A 14,199-nucleotide genomic window follows, 5' to 3' on the forward strand; every position below is an offset into this window, starting at 1 on the left:
GGCGGGGCGGCCGGCGGAGGAGGGAAGATGGCGGCGGCGGCGAGCGGCGGGTGGGCCGCGGTGTGCGAGAAGTTCCGCACTGCCCGCACGCTCTCTACCGTGGAGTCCCGCAAGGACCCGGAGACCGAGCCCTACCGCTCCAAGTACAGCGCCCGGGCGCTGCTGCAGGAGGTCAAGCAGCTGCTGAGCGCCGCCGAGGAAGGCGACGAGGCGCGGCTGCTGGCCGTGCGGCGGGCCGTGCTGGAGTACGAGCTGGGCGTCAACCACACGGACACCGAGGAGCTGTCGGCCGGCGAGGAGCACCTGCAGCGCTGCACGCAGCTCCTGGAGCCCCACCGCCTCTCCCCAGACTGCGTCTCCCTCTACATACAGGCCCAGGTGGGCTGGGGCGGCTGCGGTGGGGGCTGCCCCGGCGGCCCCTGAGGGGCCCGGGGAGGCCGCGGTGGCGTGAGGCGGTGGGGGGTGCTGGGTCTGCGGGCCGTGCTGCGTGGTCTCCGCGCATAGGGCAAGGGAGATTCCTGGCCCGTCGATCCCCTGATGGGTACGGCTTGTTTAATAGTAATAAACATCAGGGCTGCTGGCGGTTATTTCATGCTCGAAGAAATAATTCACCGGTGAGGGCTGCGGAGGGATGCTGCTCTCGTTCAAGCTCGCCGCTGATGCCTCCGGGCCTGCAGAGCATCTAACAGTGTGTTCTCCTCAGAAACTAGGTGTTGACAAGGCACTTCAGCATATACGGAGACAGAACTTGTAAGAACTGAGCAAGAATAAATTAGTGGAAGACCTTAGTAGGTCCAGAACTTATTTGAGATTCCTTAACTGTCGTTTGTTGTCAAAGTAAAGTTGGGAGATGCTTTTATTTATGCAGTATCCTGAAAAGGTAAATAGTTCTCAAAAGTTGTTGCTTACTTTCTTGCTTTAAAGCCTTTCCTGTTATCTCTTTATTATATTCATTCCAGATGGGTAAATACAGTTTTGTAGGGCTAGAAGTAATGATATTCACCTCTTTATTCTGAAGAAAGTAAGACTGTTAACAAAATTAGTTCTTACCATGGGAAGATTCACAAAAAGGCATTTGCTCAACTGCTCCATCATGGCAGCTGGTGTATAGTTAGACATCTATCTCTAGACTTGAAATTAAATGGCGCAGTTATTTAGATGTGTCTGTCAAAAATGGTTGCTGTAATTAGAAAAAGCTCAGTAGTACTTCCTTGTTAAACGTGGAAAAGGAGTTAAAAAAAAACAAAACTGTCAAGGAATGTGTGTTCATGTGGAAAGGCACTAGTTAAACAGTGACTTGTCTTACATTGGTTAAACTAACTGAGTTGTCTGGAATTCGTGAGATTACATCTGCTCGGTTGTCCTTCAGCCTGTGTTTGGATACACCGCTTGCTACAAATCTGTTACCCATTATAAGATTGGAGATTGCTTGAGAAGCCAGTCAAAATGAGATAACATCTTCCCAGTGTGTGTTGCTGGGGAGTTGTTGCTTTTGTGGCTGAGGGCCAGGGATTCCGCTGTGCTTTTGAATGGGTGTGCTGGAAAGCAGTACTTCTCTCTATTGGACAAACGTTTGCGTGGATTTTCCTGTTTTGGGGCCTTTAGGAAACAGCAGGATAAAGTTTCTGCATTACACATGTGAGGTGCTGTGGTCCAACAGTAAACAGGTCTACTCTTGTCTGGCACTATCATCAGGCAGGCAGCTGAGAGCAGTGATGGTAAATGAGCTCAGCTTTCCGTCCCAAGGGCTGTAAAAGGCTTGAGTATGTAATTAAAAACATTTCTGATACAAAAGCAGTTATTGTCATCAGTGGCCCTACTTTTCCATGTTCTAGGACATGTAGAGTATGCTGTCACGGCACCGACTTCTATTTTGAAAGAAGAAGCATTCCTTTTCCCTGCTGGGCCTGTTTCTGTAGCCCTACTTCTAATTTCTGAGCTTCTGCATAACAATGTGCATCAGTTTCTGTCTAATAAAATTTGGTCCATTCCACTGCTCAGCCGTGGGCAAAGTATTTCGGTTCATAAACATCATGCTATGTGATGCTTTTGTATAAAAATAGTAAAATAAATGGAATTGAAAGGGACACAGGGCTGGCACACAACTACACATTCTAACTCTTGAAGGGTTTTTTTGTTTGGCTCTGTTGGATTTTGTAATAACACTGCCTAGGAATTACATGAGCACATCAGACAGAGACTGTTATTAATGCTTCCATCTTATTAATAAAATTAGAGGCACTTTTTGTAAAAGGTGGGCTCACAGATGCAGTAATGTTACTATGTAGGTTGTAATTTTGATTTAAAGACAGGAATCTGTAGCTTTTGCATCTTAATGGTTCTTTTCATCTCTATTCATTGTTGAAAATATACAAGCATTCATTCCAAGCATATCTTTTTCCTGTTGAATTTTTCTACAGCCGTGACAAATTTCTAATTCCTTGGCTCTTTTAATGATATTTCTATACGATATAAAAGCTGCATGAATCAGATGGAGACCATACTGTATGGAAAAAGCTCATTAATTGAACAGACCAGTCCTTATTTAGCAGAGTAAACACAGAAAGTTACAGTTTGTGAGGTGAATTTTGTATGTGTTTACCGCTGTGTGAGAACCCCTCCTGTTTGAGCAACTTGCGATAAAATGGGTGGGCACAATTTTTGCTTTTTCTTGCTTTCTGTTGTATTAGAACACGTATCTATAAGGATAAGACTGATAAAATGTTTGGAGAAAATGTGTAATGTAAATGGAATACAATGAGAAAATAATTAATATGTTTTTCTGTTTACCTTTAGAACAATCTAGGTATCCTGTGGTCTTTAAGGGATGAAATTAAAACTGCGCAAACTTACTTGGAATCTGCAGAAGCTTTGTATAATCAATACATGAAAGAGGTACTGTATTTATGGATATTGCAGCAGGTCTTACTTTCATGTGCCACTTACAGTTTTAGTAATCTTTGAGGGGGAAAAAAAAAAGTACAATGGAACTTGAGTTTCTGTACTTTATGCTGGCTGCTGTGGTGCTTTTCAAAAGTGATATGATTTGTATTGCTAGCGTAGGAAGAGGCAAACTAGAGGATCACTTGCTAATTTCAAAAAGGACTTATTCAGGAAAATAATTTTGCTCAAAAATTATGGTCCTTTTTGTAAGCTCTTTGAATTGATAATCCAAAGTTGAAGCCAGGTAGGATTTGGCTTTTAATTAAGACTGAAACTAGTGTAAAATGTCAGTCCATTGCTTTCAGTGGGAAAAGGAAACAAAACTAATATTTGCATGGTTTGCTCTGACTGTGCACAGTATTTTGTTGAGGCAAGTAGTTTAGTTCCATATCCAAGGGGACAATCTTATAAACAGCTAAACCTCTCATGCATATTAAACAACTGTTTAGTTGTGGATTCTTCTGTGTATCAACAAAGACTCCCTTGTGCTATTTTTAAGCTTTTTGCAAAGCTGTTCCTACACTGACTTGCCTCAGGGACAGCTCATGAGTGAGCTAAAAACATTTGTGGCCTTAAAGGAGCAGGGTTTTTTGGTGCTGAAAAGCTTGTCTGTTTATTTTCTGCCCTCTGGATCGGTTGGTGTAACTAGAGATACTACATCTCTCTACAGACCCTCTGTCTAATTTCTTCCTAATATTTAACTTTGATATTTATACCCAGCAAGGTATGATATTGTTAGCTTCCACATTGCCTCTAAAAGATTCTGGTAGTTGCTCTAGTGATTGTGAAGTTGAACTGGTACCTACCATCTATTTCAGTGGATTAAACAACGCTTCCAAATACTTCACATTTTCACTGTGGGCTTTTCTGAAACGGTTACTTTTTGTTAGCTCCTCCTGGGGCTTTGCTGACTGACTAGGGTATACATACATGACTGTCAGTAAGCCCACATCAGATCACTTGTCACATTTTTTGCCCAATGTTGTTTTATTTGCCACTTATATTTCAGGGCATTATATAGTCAAACATAGTTATGCCTAAAGAGTTGTTTTTTTTTAAATGAACTACAGCAAAAGGCTGTTTTTGTGGTAACTTTATTAGACTTGTGTCATGTTTCTCTGAAAATACTGTACTGTTTGACATGATCTGCAAAGAATGAACAAAAAAAAACCCAACCCCAAACCCAGAAGGCATGGGGGAGCTTGTCTAACTGCTTTATGGTTTATAAAGAGGACTTGAGTTCCTCACAGTGGTGTTTGATCTTTAGGATTTATACAAACGTGTCAACATTCATCATTCACAAATTATGAAAATGTGAATATACTTTTCTTAACATTCCCCATTAGTTGGCTATCAGGAAGCCCTCCTCTCTGGAAATCTTTGGTAAACTGTTGATGATAGAGGCATTTTCCTGAACTGATGGATTTAGTTGTTTACTGTGTGAGAACAGCCACAAACCACAGATTAAATGCAAAGAGTAAATTCATTTTCATTATCTTGCCAACTGGGGGATCAGCAGCAGCACCCGGGCACACAAGTGGGGGATGCAGGCACCATGGAGCTCGGTCTGTGATCGAGGATCACCAAACCTGCTGTTTTCACCTATATATCGGGGATTCATGCATGTGTAATTTACCACTGTGCTTTGATCTTACCCACAGCAAGGCAGGAATCTCGGGCAGGTTCGATAGGGTGCCTCTAAGTCTATCACAGGCTTATGTTATCTAAACACAGATGTTCTACTTGTCAAACGCACAAGACTAAACAATGATTAGTATGATATATGTGTTTTTCTACACCCCAGCTGCCAGTCACTTGGTGTGTTTACAGTCCTCCTGGCCAATCTTCCCTTATATTCCCACATTTACTAACTGTGTCTAGTTAACTTACAAATTTGGTGGGGTTGGGTTTTTTCCCCCTAAAGATGAAAAAACAGGGCAATTTCAAGCAAAAAATATTTTGGTAGAGTTAAAAGATCCTTTTACTTTCTGCTCCTGAATGCTTTGAGTTCATATGTGTTTTTAAATTCTTTTCAAAACATGATGAGTTATTGTAGCAACATCTTGCTTTTAGGAAAGCTGTTTGATTGTTCAATGCAATACAGTGAAAATCTGAGGGTGCTTAACTGTATGATCAGGAGCTTAGGCTAATGAAGTGCACCTGGAAGAGGAGAGTTGCAGAGCTTTTCCTTGGGATGATTAAAAAGCATAAGGCTTGACATCAGAAGATAAATATGTAGATGTAGGAAGGAGACAAGGGTCTTGCTTACTGTATCATTTCAATTGCTTTCTTTGTTAACATCAGAAATACCAGGTCATAGTCTTGCCAGAATACACGGCAAATCTTGTTGGAAGGTTTGGGAGCCTTTGTAAGGTTATAAGCTTTTGTATCTCTACAGAAACCAAGATGGAGGGTTTTAAATCCGCATCTTGGAAAATAATGAGGTATAAAAAGGAAATGCTAAAGATTGAAAGATTACATAAAAGTCTACACCTCTGGTAGGTTAAACATTCTTATTTATTTGTCCCTACCTGTTTCAGACCCTTTGTCCATCTTTGAAGATGAATGAAACATTTCCATTAAAAGCAAACAAATCCCTTCAGAATTTGCTAGTAAGGAGAAATAAAACCATAAGAATTATGTTTTCTTCTCTACCCATGCTCCTGTTCCTGTCTGAGTCTGTATCATCTTATGAAAAGTATTTCTCTGGACTGCTTTTTATTTGTTGCCTTACTTTCTCTTGGGCTAAGAAATAAATGGGGTTAGGAAAGAGCTAGGAAAGTTGCATACTAAACTGGGCTGTGTTGCTAGCAGATATGTTGACCATCCTTCACACATGCACTGTGTAATGAAAAAAGCCACCTTTAGAAAGACACCTTCATTTGCAGTATGTCCTGGTTTGATGTAAACCATAATCACAACAGCAGTGTTTTAGAATTGACTTCTGAACTTACAATTCCGAAGGAAATTAGATAAGCACAGACTAATAAAACTTTGCCATAAGGCATGTTAATCTGTTGGGCTTGCCAGTTATGCTGGCTAACTTTATTGACAGTTGTTTTAAGACAAGGTTGAACAGAGCACTGCTGAAAGATGTATAGTTGTCACCATTCTGCATTCATCTCGGAAATTAATGTCTCAGCATGTGCAAAAGTAAGTTTAAAATCAGAGTTACTTCTGTGTGCACAGCGATATCTTACTTTCCATTCTTGATCAAGGAAAATAAGTTTTTGTATGTGTCACAGGATCTGTCTCTGTATAATGATTCTGACAGAATTAATGGTTTAAAAAACGAAAAAGCAGTTTTAAATGAAGTAGTTCACATCATTAATAACTTGCATGTAGGTCATGCCTTATATCAAGGTTTAGCAGCTTCATCCTTCAAATATGTTGCCTGTTTTCTTATTCATATATTTGAGTAAATAGTCTTACCAGCTTGTGAATAAAGGGGGTCATTTCACAGTGGTAAGTCTTTACAGCAGGTCTGCTGAGCACTCTCTGCACATAATGTTCTTTGCAGTACTTCCTGCAGGATGTTGTCTTGTTACTGGTTAGTATAGCTCAGCAAATGAATACTTCGCACTTGAAGGCACGCTTAGTATTAAATTGCTGCTTTAAAAACCACGATATTATTGTACAAAATAAAGACACCCAATTATAGTCCTGCAGAATCCAGGTTGAGTATTTCTGGTGCAGTCAGCATGCATTACTTTGAAGTCTGTAAGCAGAAGTCTTCTACAAGCTGAAAACCTTGTAATTCTGTGTGGAATCGCAGCTTTCATCCTCCAGATCTCGTGAGTTTTCTGGAATTGCTCCAGAGATGTGACATTGAGAGAGGTGTAGATGAATTATATGAAATTCTGTTCAATTTGGGATTGAAAAATGGTAAATCATCTGCAGCCAGAAGAGGGAGCACTGTATTACAAAGTAAGAGAAATGTAGTTGACTGAATATATCATGTACTCTTGCCAGGATGGAAATCCTCCCCTGGATCCCAGTGAACATTTCATGGCAGAAGAAGAAAAAATCACAGACCAAGAAAGATCCAAAAGGTGGGTTTGTAGTCACATACCTAGTTTGTTATTACTTTTATAATTACTGAGGGTATATTGGGTGGGGGGAGACATCTAAAGAGACTGTTGTTTTTTCCAGGTTTGAAAAAGCCTATACACATACTCTGTATTATTTGGCACAAGTCTACCAACACCTGGACATGATTGAGAAGGCTGCTCAGTATTGCCATACTACCCTTAAACGACAGCTTGAGTATTGTGGCTACCATCCAGTCGAATGGGCACTCAATGCTGCTACTTTGTCACAGTACTATCTCTCTAAGGTAATATACTTAATGTTTTTCTGCTGTAATTATGTCACAGATAGAACTATCAAGTAAGACGATTGTTTAAACAGCTGTTTGAGACAGGGCTCTGTGTCGAATTAAAAATGTGCTCCTATAAGACTATGAGTTGTCTTCTGATATGAAACATCTGTTAGGTTTTTCTGAAGAGGACGTAGTAGCTTTTCTGTGGTGTCGTGATGGCAATGGGAAAAATGAGCAGGGGTGTAGACAGCAGAAAAGCTCTGTAGTTTATGAAGTATCAGCAGTGATGTGACATGATGCTCGTAATAACACTTTAAGGTTATAATCGCTTAATTTTAAATTGTTTCTTGTAATTACATTGTTCTCTTATAATAAAGAGTTTAAAACCAAAAACATCTGAGGATCAAGGTATTGCACATGTATGTTTCCTGTAAATGATTGTCTTTTGAACCTTAGCATGTGCTTAAGACTTGTTTGAGCCTGTGTGAACGTTAAAGCAAATATGTAAGATGGTCACTGTTTCCTTCCACACATCTGTGTTGACTCTAAATAATCCACTGTGTTAGGAAACGCTTCAGTTTTATTTAGGAATTTCTATATTCCAGACTCTTCGGATGCTTTTTTCTGATGCTTAAGACTTCTGCTGTACCTAAGTCAGTTAATGCTAATTTCAGTCGTAACTTGTAATTGCCACATCTTTTTGATGCATTGATAACACTAATCATTAAGCAACACACTGCCAAATGTGAGTAAAGGAATCTAAATCTGACTCACAATGTTGTGTTGTCTGTCCAGCTCACTCCGACTAACGCACTGTGATACAATCTTTACCACAAGACATCACTTCCGTTACCACAAGGAAGTGATAGTAGCATAGATGAGAACAGTGGAAATGTTCACAGTGTATGTATCTGATATCAAAGGCAAGGCTTGCTATTGTGGCTGCGGTAGAGAGAAAATGGTTGGTTAGAAAATACTGTATTCAGTAGTAGGCGTGGAAAAATTGTGTATTTTCTTCCAGTGGCCAGGGGAATATGCTCCAGAGCCTCTCAGTTCTATCGTTTCCCTTGTGTTCATGTGTCTGTACTGTTTGAGGCGAGGGGTTTAGCCGAGCTGAGAGCAGTGCTTGGGCTGCTTATACCAGTGATAAACGCTGCCGCTTCTGTTTCTCTCAGCAATGCTTTATGGAGGCCCGCCACTGTTTAGCAGCAGCCAGCGTCATCTTTAGCCAAGCTGGACAGGTGCCATCTGCTGAAGACAGTAAGTTCATACAAAAGTTTTGAATAAAATACTGTGAATTAAACATCATTGATAGGTAATGTTAGAAGTGAAGTTCAGTAGCATGTACAAGATTTAAGCCGGTAAAGCGGAATGTTTCTGAAGAGCTGCTACTACTGCTTAAGACTGGCTATGAATAAACCCTGTGAGGAAAAACTCAAGTGCTTCTTGCTGGTGTTTCAGAAAGCATACCAGAATAAAAGTGAAATTTAAAACCATATCCATTTCAGTAGTGGCAATGTCTCTGTTCACACATTTGTCCTTGTACATGTGCTTAAAATGCAGCTTACCTTTGCTTCTCTGTGAGGGCAATGATTGAATGAACCAAACCAGATGCTTCCTGGGAATATTTTTAAAAGAGGGAGGGGAAAACGCAGCTTTTAATAAAAAAAAAAAAAAAAAAAAAAAAAAATCACAAATCCAGAGGTTATTTGTATTGTCTTTTGTTTCTGGATGCTGCAGCCTAATTAACAGCTATTTTTGGAGTTGTAGCTCCCCTCCTTGTTGTTTTGGGTATCGATGCAAAGGAACAACTTTGTGGTTCAGTACAAAGATCAATAAAAGAAACTTTTAGAGAAATGACCGCAGTTCTAAGGGCCTGTGGTTACATGATAGTGTCAGTGCTCAACATAAAACATCTGTCTGAGGCTTAGTCTTTGCTTATCTACAGCACAGCGTTTTACATCGGTGTCTTGGGCAACTGAAAGCTTCAAATCAATCGAGCTTTAATGCATAGAGAGTGTGCAAGTACTCAGGGTAGCCCCTATGCGAGTTCATAACTCTGAGCGGTGAATATATTGGTTAACTTTTAATGGTTTGAGCTGTTTAGAAAACAAGCTCTTTAATCCACTGGTGGTGTTATTTCAGGTTAAAATATAACCTGAATAGACACAACTGAGTTTTACTTAATTGAACTTCACTGACAGTACATAAAATTAATTGCTTGTAGTATTTCTCTTAGCTCAAAAAATATAGAACTCTATGCAGTTGCCTTTGTTGCTATTTAAATACTTTGAGGATGATGTCCAAAAGCTTTTCAGTTTCAGGGAAACAGGCCTGTCGAGAGTCAGGTTATGCTGAAATCAGTATATTACAAAATATGCAGTAGGTCTGAATCAGTGTTTATGGGCTTCCGTAGCACAGTTGTCAGAGTTCATTAATATGATACTTAGGCCAAAAAATGAGGTTATGTTTTCAGTAGGTGTGTAGAAACGTACAGTCAGTTACGGTCTCAAATTCAGGTGCATGACTGGAAGTGGTAGATAAGAGTCCTGATATTAATTGTACTGTATAGATTTCTCATGTGACTTTTGGTCAAGTCAACTAACTTCTTCTGTCTTGACTTCCTCTTACACCAAATGGGAGTAGTGATATTTGTGTTTGTTTCAATGGAGTAAACGTTTATCCTATTTTCCCTTCCTTTTCATGGTACAGAGAGCTGGGCTGTGGACTTGGAGATCATTTTGCAGAAAATTCTAACTTACAGAAGGACTAATACGCAGTCAGCATTGGCCACTCTGAAGCACATTCATTTTGTCATGTTAATCAGAATATAAACAGAGATATTTAGTAAAGGTGCCTTTTCTTAGATTAGCAACAGTTCTCACTTCCTTAATAAGAACTACTTGATTGGCTCTATTGAAAGATAATGAACACAGTGGATCTGAGTCTGAAGTTGGCTTTTTATTTGGTGAACAGGAATGCTGGTGTGCCCTCATTGTTCAGCTGACTCGCTGCCTTCTGCTAGAGACTGGGAAATGAATTATCTTTGAAATCCATTCGGTTTCTGAAAACGTTATCTTGAGACATCAGTAGTGCTGCTACTTGTACCAGTGGGGAGCAAAATACAGAAGTTGCAGAGCTAATAAAACTTATATCTGTACCAGGTAGACTAACCAAAGAAAGTTTCCCCTCCTTTTGTTCCCCTTTTTGGTAGCAAGTCTGAGGCCCATCACAATACAAATGCCCTGATCATCCCCCAAAACAATTACTGGGCAGGCAGCTGAATCTTAGAAAACAAACTGTCCTGATTTCTTTCTCCTGTTACAGAGAGACATGAAAATCTTTTTTTCCAGTAAAACATCTCTGTGATCAAAGGTCTTTTTGAACATACATTGTGATCTATTTTTTTGGAAGAATTAATGCATGACAGATCCATGTTAATCTGTATGACTTTTCTACCAGAGTGACAGTTCACAGAATTATTATATAAACTAACATGGAGAAGATGTTTCTGTCTAAAAACAAGAAAAAATTAAATACAAGTAACCTGTTCTTTGTATGTAACACTTGATGTTCTTGCTGGAGTGCTTGACTTCACTTAAGATTTTTATGTATTTATGTCCATTCAATAGATGAAATGGAGCAAGACCAACAGGACCTTCGACAGAGAAAAGCTGAAATTGCAAGGTGCTGGATTAAGTATTGCCTGAATCTCCTGCAAAGCGCTCGGAAATTACTTGAGGTAACTAAAATTCTGTTCTGTAGCTATCATTGTTTAAAAACAAAGAAAGTCTATTTTGGTGTTTGTAACAGGAATCAATTCATAGTTGGTAGCAAATGATAAACTATTGCTCAATTAATAACATAGTAAATGCTTGCAATGTAGCGGCTGTTTCATAGTATGCTTCAACTTTAATGCAGCCCTTAGAAATAAGTACAGATAGATCAGCTCTGTAGCGTGATCAGTGCACTGCTTGTACAGCCACTCCATGAATTTCCCTCCTCTCTGCTGCATTTTCTTGCTTTCTTGATTTGGCAGATTATTCCTTGTTTAACTGCTAGTAAGAACATCTTAATATGCAACAGTTTTGTATGCTGATTTCTCTTATTCATTCAAGCCTTTGATTCATTCAGGCATTCATTACATTCATTTCATCTGTCATTACAATGTTTAAAACAGCATTTGCTGAAATGCTTTGCAGAAGGAGGACCCCTTTGGGCTTTACGTATATTGTTTCGACTATATTGTCACACAGGGAGACTACATTGTCTTAGCCTTATGTTTTTACAGAATCAAGACTGTAATTTACATGATTTTTTGTGAATATAAGGTCTAATATGCCAAAGTGTCTTCTTTTGTCTTGTTGCCAACTAGTTTGTATTTCAAAGGTAATTCATAAATAAAACGATTCAGTGTAAGTCACTCTTCGTAAGCCACGTGCATTTTTAATTAGTATGCTTTGTCATTTCAGGATAACATAGGAGAGCTGGATCCAGACAGACAATTGGAACTTAAAGCCCAAAGGAAAAAAGAAGAGGATGAAAAAGAGAAGGGCAGGAAAAAAGCTGTCCTTTTTGGGACGAGTGATATATGTGACTCTGTCTTAGCCATGGAAGAGAAAGTGAGCAGTGTATATCCTTTAGATTTTCAAGAAGCCAGAGAAATCTTCCTAGTTGGTCAGAACTATGTTCTGGAAGCAAAAGAGTTTTTTCAGGTTGATGGTTATGTTACCGACCACATTGAAATTGTTCAGGATCACAGTGCTTTGTTTAAGGTACTTGCTTTCTTTGAAGAAGACTATGAAAGACGTTGCAAAATGCACAAGCGTAGACTAGACATGCTGGAGTCTATATATGTAGACTTGAATCCTCAGTACTATCTGTTGATTAGTAGGCAGCTTCAGTTTGAACTAGCTGACACCTATTACGAGATGATGGATTTAAAGATAGCTATTGGCAACAGGTTAGAGGAGCTAGACCCCCACACAATTAAAAAAATTAATTCTCTGGCTCAGTTAGCGATCAAATACTATGAACTCTTCTTGGATTCTTTGAGGAACCCAGATAGGGTGTTTCCTGAGCAGCTTGAGGAAGATGTTCTTCGCCCTGCAATGGTGGCTAAATTTCATATTGCACGACTGTATGGTAAGCTTATTACTTCAGATAGCAAAAAGCAACTGGAAAATATGCAGACATCATTGGAATATTACACATTTCTGGTAGACTATTGTGAGAAGTACCCAGATGCTGTCCGTGCTGTTGAAACTGAACTAGAACTCAGTAAGGAGATGGTGGGTCTTCTTCCAACAAGAATGGAGAGGCTAAGAGCAAAGCTGTGTCCGTTCATATAAATACTTGCCTTGAAGGAAATGTGCACTATTAAAATGATATTTGTCAAAACCAGTGCTGTCAGACAGCTTCCGTGCTGGTTGATAGAACTAAGGTGTCCACAGTTCGGCAGTCCAACTAGAGCCTCCACTAGTATACCTTTGTGAGAAACTCGGAGCTCTCCAGTTCAGTAGCTCACCCACACTAATGGTATAAACTTTAAATGTAAAGTGAATGTCCAACTAATGCTTTATATTGTTTGTCCTGTATGTAAATATAAACGTTTTCTCCCTTACAGTTTTTCCCTTTGGTGTACAGTTCAGTTTCTAAATGTAGTGCTGTATGAAAATTTTCTTCTAAGAGAATCTGTTTCTCTACAAAAATATTTCTAAGAAACCCAAGGCACGTTCTTCCAACTAGAATATACTTTCTCTTCTAACATTTGTCCCCAGAAAACTGTATCTGTATGAAGGGAACTTTGTTATTTTCAATATTTATTTTGTATGTTGCTCAGTGTTTTCTGTTTTTCCCTGTTAATCAAAACCTAGTTGATAGAGGCTCAATAAATGGACTAGCTTGGCAAAATCTTTTCTCAGAGTCCTTAGAATTCTGTTTCCTTGTGTCTAAGATATGATACACATTACAACTTTGGCCAAAATAAATAGTTGTGAAAGTGTTTCTATGTGAGCGTCTTTGGTAAAAACATGTGCACAACTGAAGTGCCAGAACCAAGAGCAAGAAAGCAGCAAACTTTCTCATTTGTGTGGGAAGAGATACCCTGTTCTTAACACCCTGTAGAGAATACACAGGGTAGAGGTGCTGTGCGCTGGTGCTCCAGACAGTTGCTGAATACAGCTTAAAGGGCTGGGATGCCACAGAAGGCTTCTTGCCTTGTGTTGGTCAGGAGCCCAAGGGCTGTCTTAACAGGAACTGCTAGTAGGGACCTCTCTGAAGTTGCTCTAGATCCCAGTGCTGCTGACGCACTATTCAAAATCTGCCCATTTGCCATCGATCACTGACTTCTCTATCAAAACTGTCCCAATTCTCATTAAGGACCTGCTGATCTGGCAATGTTCCTGGTCTTACGCAACCTATTACCTTTGCCTTGTTCTAATTTAGCCACCTCTTTACTCTTTATGAAAGATCAGGCTGCATTTCTCACCCAAGGTGTTGTCTTTGTTGTTTCTGGTGTCCATAGGAGGATTATGAACCAGGACCTGTTTTGGATAAAATGTAGGCTGAGCACATTGTCCAACTGTATAGTGAAATCATGGTCAGACATGCCGGGGGATATGGGGAAAGTGAAGTGACAAGGTGATGGGGTGTCCCACTCTGTGCACCAGCAGTCTTATTGCTGTCAAACTCGTGGGAAGATGTTTACAGTAATAGAGGGCATTGAAGGAAAACAGTCAAACTGGATTATTCTGGAAAACGAGGGGGGAAAAAATGACGTTAGCTTGGAGGGTGTGAGGGGGAAGCGTGCACAAGCAAGAAAGCGGGTACATCTTAAACGTGTGGTAAAAATCTCTAGCTTGCGGAATTCTCTGCAGAAGGCTTCTGACCGCAAACAAATAGGGCAACAAATGGGTCCTGGAAATGAGAGGCAG

The 14,199-nt window shown here is 39.9% G+C and overlaps 1 protein-coding gene across 1 annotated transcript; it reads left to right on the top strand.

Moving 5' to 3' along the window:
• The first annotated feature begins 21 nt into the window (after positions 1-21).
• KIFBP (kinesin family binding protein) lies at positions 22-13,182 on the top strand. The gene is made up of 7 exons (XM_082486594.1): positions 22-378; positions 2,797-2,895; positions 6,916-6,995; positions 7,096-7,279; positions 8,440-8,524; positions 10,897-11,006; positions 11,737-13,182. Exons 1-7 carry the CDS (start codon positions 28-30, stop codon positions 12,613-12,615), a joined length of 1,788 nt encoding a protein of 595 aa, XP_082342720.1. The 5' UTR covers positions 22-27; the 3' UTR covers positions 12,616-13,182.
• Positions 13,183-14,199: the final 1,017 nt, after the last annotated feature.

Source organism: Vanellus vanellus, assembly GCF_965231255.1.
Source record: "Vanellus vanellus genome assembly, chromosome: 7".
Taxonomy (NCBI): domain Eukaryota; kingdom Metazoa; phylum Chordata; class Aves; order Charadriiformes; family Charadriidae; genus Vanellus; species Vanellus vanellus.

Excerpts from the sequence above, each read along its gene's own strand:
- KIFBP (XM_082486594.1), top strand. The coding sequence starts at position 28 with ATGGCGGCGGCGGCGAGCGGCGGGTGGGCCGCGGTGTGCGAGAAGTTC. Across the intron at positions 379-2,796 it reads CCCTCTACATACAGGCCCAG|AACAATCTAGGTATCCTGTG; the intron begins GTGGGCTGGGGC and ends GTTTACCTTTAG. Across the intron at positions 11,007-11,736 it reads GCGCTCGGAAATTACTTGAG|GATAACATAGGAGAGCTGGA; the intron begins GTAACTAAAATT and ends TTGTCATTTCAG.